This window comes from Meleagris gallopavo, chromosome 6 (genome assembly GCF_905368555.1).
Source record: "Meleagris gallopavo chromosome 6, MGAL_WU_HG_1.1, whole genome shotgun sequence".
Lineage (NCBI taxonomy): Eukaryota > Metazoa > Chordata > Aves > Galliformes > Phasianidae > Meleagris > Meleagris gallopavo.
The window spans coordinates 48,229,247-48,252,787 of NC_139409.1; the positions used below are offsets into that span (position 1 = coordinate 48,229,247).

The 23,541-nt window shown below is 39.0% G+C and overlaps 1 protein-coding gene across 4 annotated transcripts in view; it reads right to left on the minus strand.

Moving 5' to 3' along the window:
* The window catches only part of GOLGA4 (golgin A4), a 59,966-nt gene extending 36,844 nt beyond the window's left edge, over window positions 1-23,122 (minus strand). The window contains exons 1-7 of one of the 4 annotated variants that reach the window (XM_085226641.1): window positions 22,890-23,122; window positions 19,251-19,346; window positions 11,157-11,255; window positions 6,724-6,789; window positions 5,461-5,775; window positions 2,491-2,538; window positions 2,043-2,099 (exon numbers count right to left, since the gene is read on the minus strand). In XM_085226641.1, coding sequence (XP_085082767.1) covers window positions 2,043-2,099; window positions 2,491-2,538; window positions 5,461-5,775; window positions 6,724-6,789; window positions 11,157-11,255; window positions 19,251-19,346; window positions 22,890-22,976 — 768 coding nt within the window. In that variant the 5' untranslated portion in view covers window positions 22,977-23,122. The remainder of the gene's footprint in view (window positions 1-2,042; window positions 2,100-2,490; window positions 2,539-5,460; window positions 5,776-6,723; window positions 6,790-11,156; window positions 11,256-19,250; window positions 19,347-22,889) is intronic. The other 3 variants (XM_010713062.4, XM_085226642.1, XM_085226643.1) reach the window with 3 other exon arrangements.
* Between the last annotated feature and the right edge of the window lie 419 nt (window positions 23,123-23,541).

Sequence of the window (23,541 nt, forward strand, 5' to 3'; positions counted from 1 at the left end):
ACTACAAATATCTACTATATTGACTATAAAATCGAGGCAGTTTCTGATTGCTTTTAAAGTTTATCTATTTTTTAGTTATTATTTAAATAATTAGTTGTTAGGACAATAGGGGTATTTACATTTGCATTCAACTTCTTATTGAGAGAACCAGAAGCATACACGTTTCATTCATGCCCTGCAAATCACTTTATATACATGTGTTTTGATTTTTTTATTTACTTAATCCACACACACCTTTACTAGGAAGATTTACCCCAGAAAGCCAACAGTTCTATCACCATGACTCTGCAAGGGTGCTGCTTGTGTAAAAGCAAGTGCCACCTGTAAATATGTGATCTGCCATCCAGGCTTAGCATAAAGAAAGGATGAAAAAGCAAATGAGACAAAATGCAAGGCACACAGTGCTGCCTGCCTTGCTTTCACCCAACTCCCAGTCTCACTTTTATGGTCTCCTGCTATCTATCCCTTCCCCAACCAGTAAACACCAACTATGAGACCTGCAGTGGTGAGCACTGACCAAGTTGGCCACCGCCAAAAGGACAGTATTGCAAAGCAGCTTCAAATAAAGCTGTTCCACTCTCCTTTCAACAAACCACATCCACTTCTGAACAATATACTGCCTCTAGTTCTCAGCAGTTACTGATCACACCTCCCTCCTGTGCTTCAGAGCTGTAGAAGCAATTCCTTCCACAGCAAAAAGCCAACAAAACGTTCTGAATCCAGCACTGCAATAGACCTCTGCATTCAAAAGCCCTTTCTGATCCTTGTCTGAGAGCTGAGACACCAAGCACTGTCGAGGGATTATAATTACTAGGAAAATCCTGATGCAAAACCTAAAGCAGAATAAATATTTACGTCCAAGGACTTTTTGCACCATCAGTTCCTAACAAGCAAAACTAAATTTGCTCTTACATGGCCTCCTCAGAAGAAACTTGTCTAATCCAAAACATTTATGGGAAGAATAGGTTGTATGATGAAGGACAGCTCTTTTGGTTTTGTTCTTTAATTAAATGCTGATAATAAGTGGCTACATCAATGAATGATGAATTCTGTAACATTTCAGTTTTCACAGTGGAATCTTCCGATTTTATTTGTATATTTTAATTACTGCTATTTTAAGTTTTAAGACTAGTTCACTACACGTTCTAATATTTGGGCTTTCAGAATACCAAGGAATTGATTTGAAAGATTTTATATTAATAAAGAATTTAAGTCTTAGATTTTAGGAATCTTTACATCTGTAATTCTTTCAGGATAAAGAAATTTTACATCGTTTATATATTTTATATCTCTTTTTAAACATAAACACACAGTTACATCTATTTCTAATCCAAGAACTTTGTCAAAACATGCTAAAAGTTCAGTATGCAAGCACGCAACCCTTTTCCTAATAAAACCACTTTAATTCTGACACATATAAGCCTCTCAAACTTTACAAAGCATCAATACACAGGAAAATTAAATCTACTGGGGCAGACAGCCATACTTGACATGGGATACATTTCTCACATATGTAGCAAACTGGAAAGAAACACTGACCAGCCAATTTGTCTGTAAGGCTGTGGGTATTTTTAAAATTATTTATATCCCCAAAAAGGTAAATAAAACATAACAACAACAACAAAAGAAACCAGTGAACTCAACAGCCATGAAAACCCTTCTATGAAGAGCCTGTTATTTGTATTTACCTAGTATAATTATTTCTCCATACTAAAAAAGCTCGAAGTTGCAGAGCCACATCTAGTGCCAGCCCCAACAACACTGCAATAACCACATGCATTTCTACCAATTTCACAATGAACAGCAAAGCAATTCAGTTGGTGCTACAAACTGCTCTGCCTTAGACTGTGACAATAATCTGCTGAATGGGAAATAAACAAGAGGAATAGCCCCATGTTAGGCAATAAAAGCAAGCAGTTAAAAACCCTGCTGTGCAATAGGAAATATTTTCCAAATTGAATTTAAAATCAAAAACCAGACACAGAGAAAGATCCTCTGCATGTATGGAGGAGAGCAAACATTCAACCAATAAAGGAATTTACCTCTCTCAGTTCTCCAATTCTGCGAAGTGCTTTATCCTGACTTTGACTCAGAATGCCCTTAAAAAGGAAGAAACCATATTAAATGTAACTGCAGGTGCAAAGTATAAATAAACTGATAGAACTGTATATAAGCAGAAGAATTTGTGTTTATTTTTCTTTCAAGTCAAATTTGATGTGTAAGTATTGTAATAAACTGCCAAATGTGAGTTGGCAATCCATCACACAAGTTCAGTTGATCCATTTAAAAAGGCAGAAGTACAACAGCTTCAGTTATTTGCACAAACCAGTATTAGCTCAGATTTCTAAGGGCACCAAGCTAAAAGACAGTCTTCTGTTTATTTTATTTATAAATGAAACACACCAGCGTATGTAAACATGTAGAAATACACATAAATGAATATAAACAAAGGACACTATATTTCAAGATTTAGAAAATAGTAATGCTTACCTGTAGCTTCTTCTTCTCTCGTTGGATAACTTGATAAGCAGACACCAGCTGAAATACAGAAATCAGTAATAATGATGATAATGCATCCACTTACAGATATCAAAATAATTTGCTTAGCTGTATCACTATATGCATTTTCAAACTCCTTACTTCACTTGGCAAACTCTCTTGACAGGAATGTATGCAAACAATTGTCTTGTGCAATGTTCACTTTTTCCACTTATAAAATAACTTAAATAAAGTCTACGTGTCAAAACAAATAGATTACTCAGCACTCATGCACAGCACTCCCTTCACTGAAAATAATCCTAAAAACTCCCAAGCTTAAGTACAGCTAGTCAAAATACTACATCAGAAAGTTATATCCCAGAGAATTGCTCCACAGGGATGTACATTTTTAAATATACATACCCCAGAGAGTTTAAATTTAAAAATGATTTTACCTTATAAAGTACACTTTCAACTCTAGGAGAGAAAGGTTTGTGTAACAGTGAATGTTCTCATCCCAAGTGCTTTGCACATACACAAGCAGACAGACTGGAAATGAACAAAATTTTTCATTGTAAGCTGACAAAAGGACTTCATGAGTAACTGCACAATTTAGTTTAATTAAAACTCTGATCACAGTTGCCTAAGCTGTCCAAAGCTGAAGTAGCATAATGGCACTTGGAACTAAAATGTACTCTTCCAACTACTGTAAAATTATGGGAAAACCAACGCAAAACATCAAAACCAGAAATCTGTAAGTCAACTGACATCTTCAAAATGTAACTTAAAATAAATTAGAACTTTTCAGAATTCAAAGCTACTGTTAAATTTGAGTCATACTTACTTCATACTTAGAAGAAAACAAAAACTTTATTCTTGAGATGCCAACTCTGGGTTCTACTACCAATGAGAAAGAATTTTAAATCTTAAAATTCTTACTATATATCAAATGCCTTTCTTCCAAACTCCAACAGGTCTTTAAATGGAATCCAAAGAACTGGAGAAACTCTCTCACACACAAAATACTTTTTGACAGAGAAAACTAGGATTTGCTGGACAGACTGCACTAAAAACACAAAACAAAATCTACAAATTGGAGAATTTTCATTTTAACAACACTTTTTTTACCTAAACCTTTAGAAAATATAACCTTATTATACTAGCTGGAAGACTATGAAAAAATAATGGGAGATGATAATGAATGAATGAATGAAACACAGCTATTTTTTAAGATATATGTCAAGCACAATAGTTGCTGTATATGTCTTAGATTGCATGGATTTTGACACTGATAGCCAAAAATCCACACAGAAATTTCTGTACTTGTGGGTAGCACATATTTAAATAACTGTTAAAAAAAAAAAAAAAAAGATGCATACACTTAGTTTTAAATACAAGACATACACTTAAAGAAAAGAACAACAAAAATCTTAGAAGTGGTATACCTAGGAGTTATGGTGAACAGAACTCACTGACTGAAAACAAAGTGCCTGTCTACGATAAATGCACAAAGTGAAACACACCGTGTAGGTGTACTTCAGAACAAGTTTCAGAAGCAAAGTATGTCAAGTTAGCCATGCTCAGCACTACACTCAGTACCACCCCAAGTACACACTTTCACCAGAAAACCTCCTGGACCTGTATCTAGGTATATAGCTGAGGAAAACACTCACACAAAGTGACACTCAACTCTGTTCCCAACAGCAAGTTATTATTTACAAACTAGAGATGAAAAGGGAGAAACTTTAACAGGCTGGTGAGGCTGGCTGACAAGAATCTCATGAAGTTCCACAAGGGGACACGCAAAGCCCTGCACCTGGGAAGGAGTAACTCTAAGGGCCCAGCTGAGAAGCAGCTCTGCAGAGAAGGACCTATGGGTCCTGGCAGCTACAAAATTGAATGCGAGTCAGCAATGTGCCCTTGCTGCTTAGAAGACTAATGGCAGTCTTGGCTGCAACAGGCAGTGCACTGCCAACAGGTCAAGAGAGGTGAGTTGTCCACTCTACTGAGGATTGGTGAGGCCACAATTGAAGTACTAAGTGTTCCAGTTTGGGGCCTCCCAGCACAAGAGAGACCCGGACATACTCGAAAGGGTCCAAGAGCAGGCTGCCACCAAGATAATGAAGGGATCAGAGCACCTCTTCAACAAGAAGAGGCTGGGATTGTTCAGCCTGAAGCACAGGAGGCTCTCGTCAATGTCCATAAATTCCTGAAGGGAGGGCAAAGACGGAGCCAGGCTCTTTATAGTAGTTCCCAGACAAGAAGCAATGGGAACAAACTGGAACACTAGAATCACAGAATGGCTTGGGTTGGAAGGGACCTCAAGGATCATGAATCTCCAATCTCCCTGCCACATGCAGGGCCAACAACTTCCATTTAATACTAGACCAGACTGCCCAGGGCCCCATCCAATCTGGCCTTGAACACCTCCAGGGACTGACGGGGCCTCCCAACCTCTCCGGGCAGCTGTTCCAGCACCTCACCACTCTCTCTGTAAAGAACTTCCCCCTGACATCCAACCTAAATCTTCCCTCCCTCAACTTAAAACCATTTCCCCTTGTCCTGCCAGCTTACCTCTGAATACCAGGAAAGACTTCTGTGCTTTGCAACTGACAGACCACTGGCCCAAGGTGTCTGGGGGGCTGTGGAGACTCAACCAAGGAGAACTCCAAAAGCCACTTGAACATGCTTTGGGTGGCCCTATTTGAGCAGGGATTGGACCAAATGGACTCAGGTTCCTTCCTACCTCAGCTCTTTTGTGATTCTGTGAGAAGTATTTCCACATCGTGCTACCAGCAAAACTTTTGGCTCGTCTAGGCCAAACATAACCAGACTTAATATCATCATTAAAAGTCCATGCTACCTACATGAGGATCCATTTGTTCCAAGCTGAGGAAAACTGCAGAGAAAAAATGATGACTCACTACTGTGGTATGCCAGTCTTACTTTCTTCCTTCCTCTCTCTTCAGTGCCATCGCTTACCTCAGCATATTTCCCTCTGTAGTTGCCCAAGCTGCGCTCCATTCGGCGCAGTCGCTGCAGCAACTGCTCCTTGCTGAGGCTGTCTGCATTTCCTGAAACCTCCTCGGTCTCACTTTCAATGTCAGAAGGTGGGTCAAAGGTGGGACCAGCCGCATCCACATCCAGCCGATTCAGAGAATCTCTGGAGGATGTTCGTACCAGGGACTCTTTAGAAGAAGAGCGGAACAGGGTCTCTTTCACTGGACTTCGAAACAATGACTCCATGGAGGGAACTCGGAGCTGAAGACGCTGGGTGAATGACTGAGCATCACTTGGCTGCAAAAACCCAAAGCAAGAAGTTACTTCTGCACTGCTTTTAGGCAAATAAAAACACTAAGGCTGAGGAAACAAAGACCTGAGTAACGTCAAGGAACCACTGTCACCCAACAGAGCACCTTAGAGATGACACCAAAAAGCTACCATTCCCTTAGCAGTCACCTCCCTGTGTGGAAAAAACAGCCATGCAAACTACCAGGTGAGGGCAGTTTTGGAGAACAACTAAATTCAGTACACTGCAGCTCAGATTTACTCTCCTGGAAGCATGTATTTCTGTGCAAACCCATTAGAAAGTGAATACGTAACTAAAACAAATAGCTGCATTTACTTTTTATCTCAAATTAAAATATATAAACGCGACTCACTTCTTGATGTATTAAACAGAAGTTTGCATTTATCTCAAAGATACCAAGATCTTTTCCTACGATTGAGAAAATAAATTCATTGTAAAAGTCTTTGTACAACAGTTCTAACGGGATCTCGAAGATTCCTTTTTATTTTAAATGGTTTTAGGATTTTTACACGAAATGCAATTACTGATTTATGCAACACAAATCCTTGTGAGGTTTTAAAACAGCAGAGCCCGTGCTATGGAGATATGCATTGCTGGTGCTACAGCAGTGACTTTACAGTGCTACCAAATGATGTAGCCCACACAAAGGCTGGAATGACACAGTAGGAATTGCTGCTAATCCCACTCCAGCAATCCAGACCTATTTCTGAGGTGTATTAAAGAATGACCTCACCTTATTACTAGTGACGACTTTTTTTAAGCCTATCAATTCTTTTCCTTCAGCTAGAAAGTAACTCTATCTTAATACCATCTTAGTAACATGCCAAAGTACTTCTCATCCCTTCTCCAGCATGAAGATGCACACTGGGCACTTTGGCTAAATTAATACAAATGAAACATGGCAGTGAAAGACAAAACAAAAGCCCCGTAAGTACCTGAGGGGATGCTGGCTCACTTCCATTGTTTTCAGTCCATCTGGGAACCGTTTGCTTAGGTAAATTCTGCAGGAGGAAAAACAACTGTTAGAAGGAATAGACTAATGACTAGATTTCATCATTCCTACAAATAACACCCATGCTTTTTTCTTGTCTGTGTTTCTACTACTTTCTTTAAAATGTTTATTCCGATATGTTCATGCAAACAAGCTAGTTTGTTAAACTCCAAACATACTGCTGCAATATAGAGAACTACAAAGCAGCTATGTGTGCATGGATTAGTATGAGACATCCGCAAACACCAACATTTCCAATTAAATTATTCATAATGATTATCTATGTAACATTTATGCACAGATCAAAGGAACATCAGAAAAAGACAAAGTAACAGCAGGGAAAAAAAAAAAAAATTGAACTGGTGGCCAGTGGTGTTTACAGCTGATGTGAGGAACACTGAAATCACATTATCCTCCTGTATTTGAGAAGGCATAGAAAGAGGGGGAAAAAAAACACAAAAACCTGCTACCTGGACAAATACACCGTTAACACTAACACTCTGTTTTAGACTCCAACAAAACCCAATATTAGACTTTCAGAGAACGCATCTTGTGTAAGACTGGACACATATTTTTCTGCACTCCCAAATAAGGAGGGGAAAAAATTATACAAAAAAACAATAGTTTTATTTTCATTATGGATTTCAGACGTTTCTGTCCTTTGTTCTGCTGTTCCTATGCCCTGTGCTCAGGTGCTCCCTAACCTGTACAAATTCAGTTTTTTAGTGCTTAAGTCAGGTCAAAGTGATGCAGTAGAACAAGCTAGAAACTCTCTTGGATATTATTTTTTTCCAAGAGAAGCACTGAAAAATACTGAATAAAATATAAGGAATAGGGTTATGAGCAATGTAACTTTCCAATTAAGATGTGCAGATATGCATGGAAACACAAGCATAAAAGAGGAATGCATCAGAAAAAAAAAAAAATGGCTTCGGTATGGTTTGATATGGGCCAAACTCAATAAAGTATTGAAATATCACAGAAGATAGAAATCCAGACAGCTAAGTAAGCTCGAGAAATTAGCAGACACCCATACAGAGTCAGTCTAGGTGAAATGAGCAATAATGAGCCACAAAGCAAATCTGTCTGGATTTGGAAATTGCATTTTGTCTGGCTTGAGCAAAATCTGCATTCCGTTTAATAGCATCACACTGTCATAGTGGATTTGGTTTTAATGGATTAAGAGCTCTTACTGGTTTTTAAACTAAAGCATTCCCAGGTTTTATTCTGGGCTGCATTACCTGTTCTTTCATTTCTTAACTGGAAAGCTAACAGTAAGGGTAGCCCAAATAAAAAACTACTTTCTGCTTTATAATAAAGCATCTACTTTATTTCAGTGGTGACAGTGCAGGACTAGTACTTGACAAACAGGAGAGAAAAGACATACTTTAGCAAGAATTCACACTAACTACATCTTTCAAAAATCACGTACTCTGATTATCATCAATAGAATTAAAGGAAACTGTGTAGGGTTTGTAGATCTACTTCACAATGATACTTTAATAATACTTAAGTCATTTTAAAACACAAGAGTAATTAGATTTATTGCATTAAATTTATAAATACATACAAAAAAGTATCCTTTTCAACTGTTAAGATCCTGTAAAAAAATGCCATCTCAAAACTGAAAGTAATGCCACCTCTTAAAGTTTTCCTCTTCATTGTGCTGGTATCTTTGCTTTCAGCCTACGTAAACAGAAGCAGAGCCTATATTTAGGACTGTATTTGCTATCAGAATAAATCACAAGGATGCACTGGTTACCTTTCATATAGAACCTGGACCCTCACACATCCCTAGCTGCTGCAGTTCTAACTGCCCTAGCCCGTGCTCGAGGGCAAAGGGTCATTCTGTAGTGCCCATAAAGTGAAAGGTAAGCATGAATAAAGGTTGCTATATATAAATATAGATTCAAGAGGCTTTGAAGAGCTTAGAAGCCTTTCGTAAGCCTCAAGAGTTGTTTTGGTGAAACTGGAAGCAAAGAGTGTGGGCATTTTGAGTCTTAAAACCTGTAGAGCAATGACAGGCTTTCTGGAGACCAAGAGAAGTCTGTCTTCCATTATTCCCCAGAACATAACACAACAACTGTATCTGTATCCAAAGACAGCTATGTCTACAATTATTAATAAAACGTTTGCTTTCTGTCGTTAAGAGGCATAAACCAGAGCTCAATTTTAACTGGAACCCTCAGGGAACTCTATTGATATTCGTACTTCCCTACATTCCTACTCCTGAAATGCAAACTAATTTATCTTACTATTTATTTCCTAAGGGTAAAAATATTTTCATGTGTCTAAAAATTTAAAGCTTAAGTGGCTGTATTTAAAAACACTCTACTCTTCTTCCTCTCTTCCTCAAGCACAGCAAAGTCTTGAGTAAATTATGGAGAAAGGAAGAAGGGTTTTGTATACATTTCTTTCCCCACAATTTTTCCCCTCCAAAAAAATGCCTCCACATCCAAGAATATCTGCACTGTGTTTCTTCATGTAAGGAAATCCCCAAAGCTCAGTTAGTAAAGAGCTTACACTAGCCTCCTCAATGCAGAGCAAAAAAACCACCACAGTCCCAGTGCTTCGCCCTGATGCCCATTCCCTCGGATCGCACATCACCTGTACACACACAGCTAAAATACCAGCCTGTCTCAGCAAAATTTATTTATATGTCTGTGTGCGCTGATGAAATGCTCATTCTCCTGTATCTTTAGTTTATCCAGGTTTCCCAAATGTTCATCTTTGGTTTTCTTGTATTTGTAATAACCAGCACTCCTCTTCCTTGAAGACTTTTCATCACTGTTTTCCGTTCTTCCACTGCCCCCTCCCAAATTCTTACACTGAGAACACTTCTTTTCCAAAGGTTCAGAAAATAAAATCAGTTTTACAGGTAAGATTATTAAGCACTCATTGGTAACACATTACCTGTAACTCCCACATTATAACTACTTGCAGCACGTGCAGCTTTGTATGTAAGCATACCAGATGGCCATTGCTGTCACTGAAGTATATACAGAGAATAGAAAGGCAACTTTAGAGCACCCACGTGACTGTATTCCTTTCAAAATCCAGCTGTACAAGGGATATTCTGCAGTGTACTGAAAAACAGTCCATGATTGTTTATGCTTAATTTTATCTGCAGAATTTAAAGTAACTATTACTGGACCTTGAATGTGATCAAAATACCTAGAAACTAAAAAGGAAAAAAATGCATACAAAATCTAAAAACTATTCCAAAGCTTCAGATTTCAGCAGTCTGAATATCAACTTTGCCCCTCATCAAAAAGCTCAATCTGGAGATCACCATGCCTGAGCTAGTAATGAAGCTGTGCTCTGAGATAACAAGCAAAAAACAGACTTTGCACCAATCACCTTTTCTAACAGTTTCAGTCTTACCATTTTTAGCTTGAGACAATCCCATCACAACATAGTGAACACCCTGTTATACCTTCAGGTCTTTTCATTTTCAGCCTCTACATGAGCAGCAAGAAAAAACTTGCTAAATCAGAAAAGGAAAGTAAGGAATCATGAATTGAGGATGATATGTGACTGTGTGATTTTAGCACTGTTTTGAATCCCTGTGCACTCAGGAATGCCATGGCTCTGAAGCACATGAAGGAAGACACCCCAGTTCCATGGCAACAATCAGAATCACATAGCCTTGTATCTGTATACAAAAATTAGAAATCAGAAATTAGAAGGCTGCCTTCCTTCTTGTGTCTGCTATTTTCTCTCCAGTTGTCTTGTTCTCTTCCAACCAGGCTTCTCTATCTGCACAGCTTGTATATTATGCAAACAACATTTCCAGGCAAACAACTATATATTTAAAATGAAATCTAACAATTTAGAAAAAAAATTCATTTAGCCTCACAGTAATACCATTCAGGTTACCAATTAGAAGTAGCTGAATTTCTCTGTCTATGTATAATGATTTCCTACTGCCATCAACAGTAAGTTACATTGAGCCTTCCACTGTAGGAAGCAAAATGTTTCTGTGTCCAAAAATTACATGCAATCTCAGTGTTTATCATATTTATTTATCTTGAAGTACAAACATACATAAAATGAAGAGGAAGACTTTCAATAGCATTATTGAATTCTAAGCAACAAGTATACAAATTTGTGCACCAATTACTTAAAAGTTGAGTAAAGTATTGTTACCCATCTAACAGAAAATGTGTTAATTTTGGTGTTACAATCAATTCACATCATACAGCACACCAGCCAGGAGCTATCAGGTACTAACTCAGTGAAATTTAGTGCAGGGTTAGCAACAGGTAGTTAAGATGCCATTGTGAGAACAAGCCACAAGCAACACTAGGTTTGCCTTCTAGTACAGGACTTCCTGCCTCTCCTAAAGGCATCACTAAGAGGGGTGGGAGGACTCACCACACCGTCACTCTGTGGCTTAGGTTGCTTGGTGGGATCCAAAGCAAAGATAGTATACTCAGAGAGAAAAGCAGGCTCTGCTATCATCCCGGCTAGAAGCTGTCATTCAATGCAAAAAGTACGAAAATGAAGATAAATCAAATGATAAGGTAAAGAATGTTGCAAAATTCTGGTTTTTTGACACTACTGAAAACACTATAAGAAGGTACAGCATTTATGAGACAACAAGACACTGATAAAGGTAGGACAAGAGCACAAATTATGCATTAGATCATTCAGTTCATTGTTTAGAAGATTGGGAAACATGTAGTTTTTGAAAAGTATCGTATTCAAGCCCCATATAATGAAAGCATTTCAGGTACTGACATTGACTTTTTTTTTTTTTTTTTTTTTTTTAAGTTCTGTAGGTGACATGCCTTCTGCTATCACTGAGCCCTCTTTGCTCTCAAAAACAATCTCAAAAGAAATGTATAATCACAAAGCAGCAATGCTGCAAGAAAGCCTGATGGCCTCACGAATCTGAAGTACATAAATTCTCAGCAAGAAATCAAATGTTGATGAAATGTTTAAGATGCAGAATGCTTCATATAGAATAATGTTTAGATAACACCAGTTAGGATGATAAAACACCATTTTGAAAGTACTTGTAAACAGATTATGGCAAACACTATTAACCAAAAGATTATGAACATTTTAGAAATGGAACTTACATTATCTTCAGCTTAGATTAATCGCTTTCAAAACATCACTGCCAAGGACTTCCAGAATCCAGATGGTTCTAATTACCATTTCCTAGCAATGGTAGGCTAATGCTTGCTTCTCAAAATATTAGACCATGCAATTTCACCACAGCATTATTTTGCAAAAACCAAATTCCTTGCATTACTCAAACAACTTGCATTAAAAATAATAATAATAATAATCCTATTTCACCTCTAAGAAATTATTCTTCATCTGAAATAAAAAAGTGGACAGTCACCCAAGAATGGTTGTTTTTAGTAGTGCCTTTAAGTCCACATCTGTATAAGTGTAATAAGGTTCTAGCAGGAGGGCTTAAGCATTACTGTCTCATACACACACAAAAAAAGCCAAACAAAATCAAACAAGAAATAAAAACCCACCCACACCCAACCATATGGGAAAGACAACAAAGAAGCTTAAACAATGGAAAGAGTTGATTTTAAATATTCATTCCAGCTACTTGGTAGACAATTGGCAGGGACTGCATGCAGTTCTTCCATAGCAAGATCAGCATATCCAAGGTACCAGCATCTGCATAGCCTAAGCCACCCTAATGCACACTACTTATTGCTACGTTGTTAAACTCATATATGCTTTCTTATTTCTTGTGCCATACTACTTAAATCTGCCGACATACAACTCCGTGTCTGTCTCACAGACGATAGTTAACACAAGCAATAGAAAGCAATTAACAATACTGCTGAGTTTCATAGATGATAATCAGAAGCCCGAAGCAAGAACATCACTACATTACCATGCTGTTGCTTGAGCCTACTGCCAAGAAGACAAGGCTAGCACAAAAGGGAAGGAACAAACCCTACAAACAAAGTCAGGTAGAAGACAACAATATTGTCTGAGAACAGAAAACCATGTGAAAATGAGACTGCAAGATACTTCATTCCCAGTAACCAACAGATGAGCTTCACACTTCAAAAAAAATCATGGTCCAAGAATGATATTTATTGGTTAAAGTAACCCTTTGAAAACTGGCTCTATCTCCTCATTAATGAACTCATCTTCTGTTCTCAGATGTTGGATGCTCAACATTGAAAATGCTTAAGTAATTGCTCAGACATACATTGCTCCAGCAACTCATTACCTGCTATGTTTATATAGTTATATTATAGGCAGTGCTGCTAGATAAGTCTTATAATAACACTACCAAATACTTCCCGAAGTATATACCATTTTTATTAGCACTTTTTCATTTCTAATTAACAGGTCTGCATGGCGTTAGCATTACCTATTTAACTTTTTTTTTTTTTTTTAATTAGTCACTAAAAATGATTCACCCATACCTGGGGAAAAAAAAAAAAAGGAAAAGAAAAGAAAAAAAGCAGCAAGAAAAAAAAGGCAGCCTGCCAAAGCAAAACAGTTGTAAACATTGCCACAATGGGTTCTTGTGCTTGAGAACTGTGCCACTCCGAATTATCTTAGAGAGGTAATTAAGCATCATCTACTGCTATGCTATCTAATGTATCATTAGCACTACTACATCAGCCTAATGTTAGTTGATGTAATCAACAGAACTAGACAAGTAGAGAATCCAGTTGTTTCTAGCACGCTTCAGACCAGACAGAATTTGCAAAAATCTAAGTAATGCTTTAATTAGTTTTCTCTAGTCCTCTGAATGCCATCAAATTGCCCTTAAAGCTTTTAACTCAGGCACCAAATTGTGGGATATTGCTGATCTTTTATCATAACACAGAACAACTTTACCTTACTGACCAACAATAAGGACTTCTACCTTTCAGAAAAAGTTAGAAATGAGGTAAATTAAGTAATTAACCCAGAGACCAGATGCTGCTACACTTCTTTAAGTACCATGTATTGTAACTTAAGAGCTAATCTCTTCAGGATTTTAGAAACAGAGTTTCTTTAGCCCTCAAGTCTGGTCTTGGTTAAGCAGTCTGTCTTGTTCTTTGAAGGCTGAACCCCAGAGCCAATCATGTTTATAGCTTTTGCTATTCTTCCTCTTTCTGAAGAATCACCCCGCTCAAATCTTCTTTTGCTCTGACAACTCTGAAGAATGGAATGCATGAACTAAAGCAGCTATGACCCCTACATCAAAAGCTTTCTTAGAAGCTGTGAAACAAAAGACAGAATTTAACGGTGATTATGGTGCAACACAAATCTTACTGTTCATTGAAGATGGGAGTAATTCAATCAATTCATGCTGCATATACATAACAGTTGTTTGGTTGTCAAAGGCAGTAATTCCCTCTCAGAGTTTCAGATGAAGATGCTGAAGATGTAAACATGCAAATTCATACATTTTGTTAGCCAAGTATATCATGGTGCATGTGCATTTCAAGTATAATAATGTTTAGAAGCTTCTCTAACTGTATGTGTTCAGTTTTCCATGCATACTTGTACAGTAAAACAGAGGGAAAGAGATTATACTACAAGCTTGACTAAAAGACAAGCCAATAGTTTAACTCATTCTGCTCAAGGAGCCAGGGATGTCAGCTACCAGGTGTAACTAACAAGAATATACCATTCCCCAACATTAAGGGGGAAAAAAGAAGAAAAAAAAAAATAAAAGGAAAAAAAAGTTTATTTGCCCAATATGGGGAATGCCAAAAAAGTTGTGAATAATTCAGTAATTTGCTGACCTTACACAAATATTTATTTAATTGGTTTGTGCAATTCATAATGATCTCTTCATGCCTCATTCCTGCTGTGTTCGCGGAATTAAAATACTGGAGAAAGAACTCAAAGTTCAAGAGTTCTCTCCAATTAAAAAAGCTTCAGTCGACGAGTTCAGAACTGCATTTACAGAAAGAGGTAATTCTGAAATCAAACAGCCCTTTCTGGGTTTGCTTTTATTTTCGTGAGCTATCTAAACAAATCTGTGCATGCATCAAGAGCTATAAAAAACAAGCTTTAGATAAGAACTAGATTGTGCAGCCTCCAAAACTCAGTTTTAAAGTTGCATTTAACAAAGAGACAGATCCTGGCAGTATTTATTTGGAAGTACTTCAAACTGGATGAATAAATAAAAGACGCAGCACTAACAAAGGTAGAAAAACAAAAACTATTTCCACTTTTATTTGGCTTCCTTTATTATTAGCCTATGCTAGAAAAGTGTTTCAATTCATTTTAGTAGTCAACATAAAGAAGTCTGAGAAGTCCACTGCTAGTTTATCTTTAGCTCTAAAGGGAGTTAAATATACAGTGCTCTGCTGTCTCTTCCATGACACTCCTGAGGATGAGTGATATCTGGACGTGGATAACTAACAAGCCCTACACAGCAAGCTATTGGCTGCTTGCTCCTGCTTGGTGGCTCCAAACGACCTTTGTTATCTTTACTGGGTGGACATGACTTGCCAACTCGTACTACACAGGTCATAGATTGCTCCCAAAGTAATGCTTCCCATTTATTTCCATGGAAACTACGACAGATTCAAAGAGCACAATGGCACCACTTGATTGACAGAGCAAATTAAAAAGCTGCATGCCCCTGTGGAATCTGGCTTGTCTTTCAAGTTGCTCTCCACTACCAAAACACACCACCTATTGTCTCAGTGTGCTCACGTACACTGTTTGGTCTCTGTAAATGTTCAGCAAGCATCAATGAATATTAAAAAGTGCCATTTTTTCCATGTGGAAGAAGTCAAGGACACACATTTGCTTCAGATGCACTTTCACATCAGATACCATTCTGTTAGATTGTCCCTCTGCTGCCATCTTTTGCATGACAACAAAACATAATGGAATATTGGTGGGAAAGTTCAACCTTTATCACCATATTACCACCATCCATGTCTGACACAGTGGGCCAAAACAATACAATAGGAGGCATTACTTTCGGAGCAGCTCCCATACATAACAGAAAAATTTGAATTCCTAGGAAAGATAAGGAATGTCATTGATGCATTTGCCCTCAAATTCTGCTCAAAAGACTGAAATTTGAAAACCAAACTCTATTCTTCTTTGGAAAAGACTGGAAGTAGCAAGAATTCAGTTTTAATCATGCAGATCTGTTTTAAGTGACAGAAAGCACCTGACAGACAACTTGTTTGAAGAAGTTCTAGCTAAGTATCAATATATGCTTTTATCTCACATTCAAGCCCTATTTTGCAAGCTACTTGCAAGAAGAGACCTCTGCTTTTTCCTTATACAGAAAACAAAACAAGCTTCTCTGTATCCTCCATGGAGAGTCACAGCTTCACTGAAATACAAGTCACGAAGAAAGAAGGCAGCAATAAAAGAAACTTATGCTAGTGTTCCATAAATGAAGTGTAGAGGTTTTTAAAATCTGAAAGCACTTGCATTTAAAAAAAAAAAAAAAAAAAAAAAAAAAGGAAAGTTATCACTTAAGAATATCAAGCGTTGGTCTGAAGGTTTTATTGCAATTCTTTGATCACAATCATATTGCCAATTACAAGTTTAATTCACTAATTTTTTTAAATTCTAAAAATATTGAATTTACACTGAAGTTTCCACGTGATACCTGTAGCCTTGACATTGCAGCACCAAAAGTCCGAAAACATCTTCTTTACTATGAGAGTGATGAGGAACAGCTGCCCAGAGAAGTTGTGGATGCCCCGTCCATCCCTGGAGGTGTTCAAGGCCAGGTTGGATGGGGCCCTGGGCAGCCTGGGCTGGTGTTAAATGTGGAGGTTGGTGGCCCTGTGTGTGGCAGGGGGTTGGAGATTCGTGATCCTTGAGGTCCCTTCCAACCCTGGCCATTCTGTGATTCTGTGAACATGTATCTATTAAAATATCTATTAATCTATACATACTAAAATATAATAGACCAGTGAGAGGTGAAAAAACACACAGCAGAACTCCAAAACACTGCAGAGTTCTATTTGTTTAAGCTTTCTAAACCATGTTGGTTAATACCTATTCATGTACTACAGAAACATTACAGCATCCTTCAAAGCCAAACATTTTCATTGAATTAAATGTTGTCTAACCTTAGTTCTTTGTAACACATTGACAACTATGTAATAACACATGAATGATCAAACAATAATGTTGCTTAAAATGCTCTCCTCCTACCCTATAATTACTATGTGTATTTTCAGAGATGGTTTGTAGCATCTGCATCTATTTTAAGCACTATAAATACTGCCACTGAGCTGAATTTTAGGAAAGCTCAACAAATACACTTGAAATACTTTCTGCTTTTAACCAGTCTTAATATTTATGAGGAATATTTGGAAAAAGAAGCTTTCATGTCATTTATCTTTCTTTTAGTAAAATTTCCATTTGATGTGAAAACAGACCTTATTAAAAAGCAGAGATTTTCATTCCTTTAGCATCCTCACTGCTTTCAGAATTTTAATTACAAGATGTGTTCCATACACAAAATTTTCATAACAACTCCCTATGCCAAGGGATAACTGTAAATCTGGGGTCACTTTAGTACTCCATTGCCATTCTTAATCTTATTTCTCCCTCTCTCTCTGATCGTTCCAAGAGTAATCACTGTATTTAGAGCATGATAATGTTCTTCCAGCAAAACCTGGCATGTCCTGTGGGGGATTCTTTGCCTCTCCTGTTTGTCTTGAAGAGTAAACTAGAAAAAAGAAACTGGGGCATAATAAAATCAAATGAAACACTAGAAGGTAAAATTGGCAGAAATGAAGAACAGCGCAGGAAGCACTGATATATATAGAGAGAGAGGTAAAGTCACAAGAGCTCAACAATATTTCAAAATGTTTTTATTTCTTAAAATATGATGTTATTAGAATGGTGGAGATAGGATTTGTTTGTTTTAATATGTTTTATTAAATCAAGTAAAAAAGAAGATAAGCTTTTAGGAATGTGAACCCTCTTCAGATATGGAATAAAAGCAGCCATTCCCAAAACTAAAGGCAAGTTAAAGAAAACTACTCTGAGTTTGACTCAGTGAGTAAGCTGTACTATTTGAGTGGACAAAACAGTTGGTACTTGCATAATAAAAGGGAAGAGGAGAATAACCACTTATTCTTTTCCCTTATTATTTGCCACTGAAAACAGAGGAAAATTTTGTGTTGGCCAATCAATGACAGACAAAACCCAGTGAATCAGACACAGACAAATGGCACTGTGTCTCACAGCTTCACTAAGCATATTCCACTAAGCTTTTGCTGCTTAAAAGTGTCTTACCACCCCAGTCAAATTGTTCCTTTCAACTTTATCACATTCCGCTAGTTGTCTTGAGGCACTTAAAACAAAAACAAACAAAAGCAGCAAAGTACTTTCCTACAATGCTTAATAATTTATCAGGGGTTACACTGCTTGCTGACACTATGGAGTATCAGTTAAGAGAAAGCCTCCCTCCAGTGACAAACAGAAGTCATTCTATATATGCAAGAGTACAGGAAAAAAAACCACTATTTACTAGAAAACTTAATATTGCTGTTCTAAAGCACAAAACAGAACCACAAGACAGCCTTTGCCTTGTTTCTGCTATCACTGCAGAAAATACACCGTCTAGCATCAATCACTGGTAGTGTTTTCAACAATGTAAGGCAAATTTCAGGATAACTGGTTACCACCTGGCAAAAAATGTGTTAAAAATTTAAGTAGGTGGGCTCATTGTAAGAAAGTGCATCTTTTTCTCTTTTCCCCAGTCAAAACCAGGAAATTTGTTTTTATACCTAGGAGCTTAAGACTTCCTTTGACAAACTTCACAGAATCACCAGCATTCCCTACTGTACCTCTCCAGTCTATTTTCACAGTCCCTAAATCAGTTCTTTTTTTATTTATTTTTAATCCTGCCATTAAAAAAAAAAAAAAAAAACAGCAAAACCCACAGTGCTCAATCTGAACAAGGACGAGTGCAGATTATCTCTAGTTTGCTTATGCAAGTCACTGCAAATTTAATCATATTTTATGCCCATATTTTTAGGCTGGTGTTTTCTTGTTTGTAGTTTTTTTGGGGTTTTTTGAGACTGTTCTGAAATGTGATTATTATTACTAGTATGGTCAGAAACACTGATAAGGGCTCACTTTAATACTTTAGGTTACTTTAGGCTCAATCTACCCCTAAGCTAACATAACTCCCCCAGCTTTTCAAACAAAAGGGACAGAAAAAATAATCTCTCTGAATGTCACTTCTGTCACAGTAGCTTACTGAGTTTAGCTTAGGGATAAGATTTTTAAAACTTCAAGAAAGATTTTAAAAGTTTCTTAATCTGGGAGTTAACAGCTACATCTTAAAGTTCCATTTCACTAGCAGTCAACACTATGGGACTTAGCCTATAAGTTAAGACTGTTCTTGTGTATAAATGTACAAATAGACTGAGAAAAAAAAAAGTTACTCAATACAAAGTTGCTTTTCTTTTTGTTTCGTTTTGCTTTTTTTAATGGAAATATTAAAGCTAAAAAAATACAGAAAACTAGCTCTCAACTGACCTCTTTGTCTGGTGTTAAAGTGCCTTCATCGTTCTGCTCTGCCAATGAAGATGATCTGCTTCTTTTGTCAGTCAGTGGAGGAGACTTGGGGGGAACCTATACAGAAATCACATATATCAACAACCAATAACATCACCGGTTCAGAACCAGTTATTCCATGCTGTCATTTATTTTATCAATTACTAGCTATAACATGTCAGTAAAGCCCTATGTACATCTTCCTTTTAAAGAAACCAAAATCAGCTTCCTATGTCATCTATGACAACTGTACCCAGAACAAAGTCTACACAGCATAAATTGTCATGAAACAGCCATGAAAGCATGCAACAAAATTCTTATTTTGATTATTAGCAACCATGGTGCTCTCAGTCCAGACGTGAAACTCAAGGTTCATAATACAACAAGTGCATATTAACACTTGTTTAAAGGATTAATGTGTTATGGTTACGTTAAAGTTTAGTTTATGGCTCAAAGGTTTTGCACGCTGACAGGCATTTGATCATTCACATAAGGAATACCATCTGATTCTTTTGAGAAATTAATAAAAAAAACTGACAGAAGAAAAACCTTTTAGAAGACTGTTCAAAATAAAATAGAATCTAAGGAAAAGAAAAGGGCGGTGGCAGAACATGACGCATTCTCTGATGTCAATACAAACTTGTTCCTGTCAGCACTGAACATCCATTCAAAGGCATTTCACAACTCCATGCTGAGTGAGGTTGCAACAAGCCAAGCCAACCCAAGTGTAGCTGCCAGCCTCATGCTTCAACATTCACTTGGAGAACTTCAATACAGAAGTAAGGAATATTAAAATATCAGCAAGTTTTACATACAAAGAAACTAATGAGTGAGATTTCCCTTTAGATAAATGCAACAACATAACCAGAACTAACAAATAGTGTTACCAAGAAAAAAAAAAGTCTCAAATCCTTTCACAATTTGTTGCAGCACCATCATTTGGATTGCATATGAAATGTCTACCTCAAGACTGTGACTGCCCTGGCTGCTCTGAAACACGAATGTCAGGCTATCAGACACAACAACAGCAACCTATCCCAGCTCCTCTTCCTTCCACTATCTAGCTTAAAGTGAGTTATATGAAGAAGACATCTAGCTCTCACCACACAGAGTGAGAATGGTTTCCAAATGTTCATCAACCCTGAGTGGTTGTGCATTTGGTATTGCTGCATGCACTCATCTGGCCAGACAATTTCAAGCCATTTCAGGGGCACCACGCAGGGCAGCAGGAGCAGCCGTTGATCCTATACAACAAACAGCACAATTCTAGAACTGAATTCAGAAGATCAAATGGATGCCTCCAACTGCAAAAGCAGTTTTTTTTCTCCCTCTCAGCAGTCAGAAGCTGACATGTCCTCCATCAGACAGGTTTTCAGATGCAGGGAGCTAACATCCATTAGCTAACCACTCATGTGGAAGAGGAAAGCCTACAAAGACCTGGTGAGAAAGCATTCAGATGAATATTATGATGGGAGAAGTGGTGCCTGTGGATTTAATCAGTGTTTGAGTGGTAATTACAGCCTCACATACCACAGCTAGAGCACAGCTGACAAGTTCTGTGTCCCCGAGAGGGGATGACAAGTGAGGCCTCCCTGTGACAGGGTACAGGAACAAAAAGAGCAAAAATGAATGCAGATACAAGTCCCATAGAACAAAAAATGTTGAACGCTTGGAAAACTTGGCTTGAAAGTACTTCACTAGGAGGTATCCCATAGTGTCCGTGATGACAGAGCACACAGTAAACTGAACACAGTTTATTTATGTGTCTACTAAGAGCAAGGGAACAGAAGTACTTCCCACACCCTTGCAGGGTTCCACCACATTCTACAGGCCTCAGTACCTTTGCCCTCCTTCCTCAGTAACAGAATCTATTTTGAAATGAGGCACAGGAGCTAACAGATCAGTTTATTTCACTTTTAGGAACAAACATAATGCCAAGTTCCTGCTAGTAGTAGCAGAGATCGATCAAAGAATAAATATTACTCCAAGAAATTTTCACACACAAACAAAAATCTCTTCTTGTTCTGTCTGTTCCTCCATTCATGTCAACCTTTGAGTTACACAGCCTGCTCACAGCAGTGCAGCCTGATTGAAAGTATCTTATATTATGTTTCCTAAGACTTATCAGTGCTAACATTCGTCCATGTTAACAACCAAGTCAAGACTATAATATATTGAACTGTTGGCTGTGGATGTGAGAGAAAAATAAAGAAGTGCAACCACATCCATTTGGGCCCAAATTTATCCATCATGTTAATTTCTAGTAAGTACTCATATATAGTGAAAACACTCACACGTAATGTGTGTCCTGCTAACTGGGTGATAACATTGTGTACTAAGTTTTGTGATCTGGCTGCTTATAAGTAAGAGTAAGTTCTACAGCTCTCTTACTGCTGTACTTGAAAGTTCAGCACTCATACCAAGTCAGTATGCTATTATGACCCGACTGTGTCAAAAATGTACTTCTTTAAAGTACAGTAAAGTGAAGTTCTCTCCAGAGAAGGCTCAAAATGAATAGATATTAAAGGGCTTAAACTTGACAAGCTACAAAGCAGGACAAGGACAAATGGCTTTAAGTTGAGGGGGGGAAGATTTAGGTTGGATGTCAGGGGGAAGTTCTTTACAGAGAGAGTGGTGAGGTGCTGGAACAGCTGCCCAGAGAGGCTGTGGATGCCCCGTCCATCCCTGAAGGTGTTCAAATTGGATGGGGCCCTGGGCAGCCTGGGCTGGTATTAAATGTGGAGGTTGGTGGCCCTGCATGTGGCAGGGGGTTGGAGATTCATGATCCTTGAGGTCCCTTCCAACCCAAGCCATTCTGTAATTCTCTGAAAGAGCTTTGCAGACAATCTATCTCCAGAAGTACTGCCCCAACTTGACAAGTAAGCAATTAAAACAAATATTAAGTAGCTGAATGTCAGCAGGATCGAAACCAGGAGGAAACCAGGATCACCCACGCATCATGTTTCATCCAGCCCGGGCACAGGCAGCTGATGGCTGATCTGTCAGAAGAGCGCAGTTGCTGCCTGCAGCCTGCCATTAGCACGAGCCTGCATTTACATCACTTTTACTCTGTTAGATTACAAGATTTCAAGCATACCTAACCCATCGAAGACTCAAAGAGGCACGGGCTGACAGCGCCTGTCTCAGCACAAGGTCTGATGAAGTAAAGTTAACTTGTCAGGGCCTTTTTACCCGACTGGCACAGAGAAGATTTCTGCTTTGGCACATGCGTGAAATCATCACATTTCTGGCCGTGGCTGCTGCCAAAGCCTGCACACAGCAGTGCTTCATTAGGAAACGCAGTTTCTAGAAACCAATGCTAATCACGTACCTTGACAGAAGTATAAGTAAGAGAAAGAAAAAAAAAAAAAAAAAAGCCAATAAAATTATCGCTAAGAAAAAAAAAAAAAAGTAAAAGTGAGAACAAATTTTTTTCTCAGCTTTTCCACCTTTAAAAACACGCACGGGGCTAAACCGAGCGATAGCCGGCCTCCAAACGAGGGAAGCTGAAGGGACTGGGGGCTGTGACGGGCGGACAGCAGGACGCAAAGCCCAAGCCCTAGCCCTAGCCCTAGCCCTAGCCCTAAGCACCCCCAAGCCCGCCGGCGGTCCCTGCGCTACCTGATGTTGGTTGGGGGCGGCCCGGCCCCCAGAGCCGCGCGGCGGCGTCTGCTCCTCACTGATCTTCTGCTTCAGCTTCTTAAACATGGCGGCGAGGGGAGCGCGCTGCCTCCCTGTCGTCCTTCTTGCCCTCCTCCTCTCGCCCCCTGCGCTGAGATGGCGATGGCACTCGACCCCTGCCCTGCTCGGCCGCCGCCGGCTCCCCCCCTCCCTCAGCAGGTGAGCGCGTCGCTGCGCCTGCGCGGCCAACGTGGAGCCGAGAGCTCGGGGAGGTACGGAGCGCAGCGAGGCACAAACTTCCCGCGGGAATTCGCCGCGCTCCGAAGGCTCGGACCCGGCCCGGCTCCTGGGCTGGTTCAAAGCCCGCCCCCGGGGACCTCGGGCGGGTCCGGGAAGGGAGCGCGGTGAGGGCGGGTGGGAAGATGGGTGGATAAGCGGCGATAAATGCGTGGCGCGGCGAGATGGAGCCGAGATCCGAGAGGGAAGCTCTCCAAGGATCGTCACCGCAGGGCGCGGAACAGGCTCGGGTGGTCCTGTGTGGAGAATGAGCTCGGTGATCCTCGCGGGTCCCTTCCGCCATCCCGTGATCCTGTGACTCACCAAACGCCATCCGAGGTTCCTAAGCCCTTCCTCGTGTGACGAAGCTCCTCTC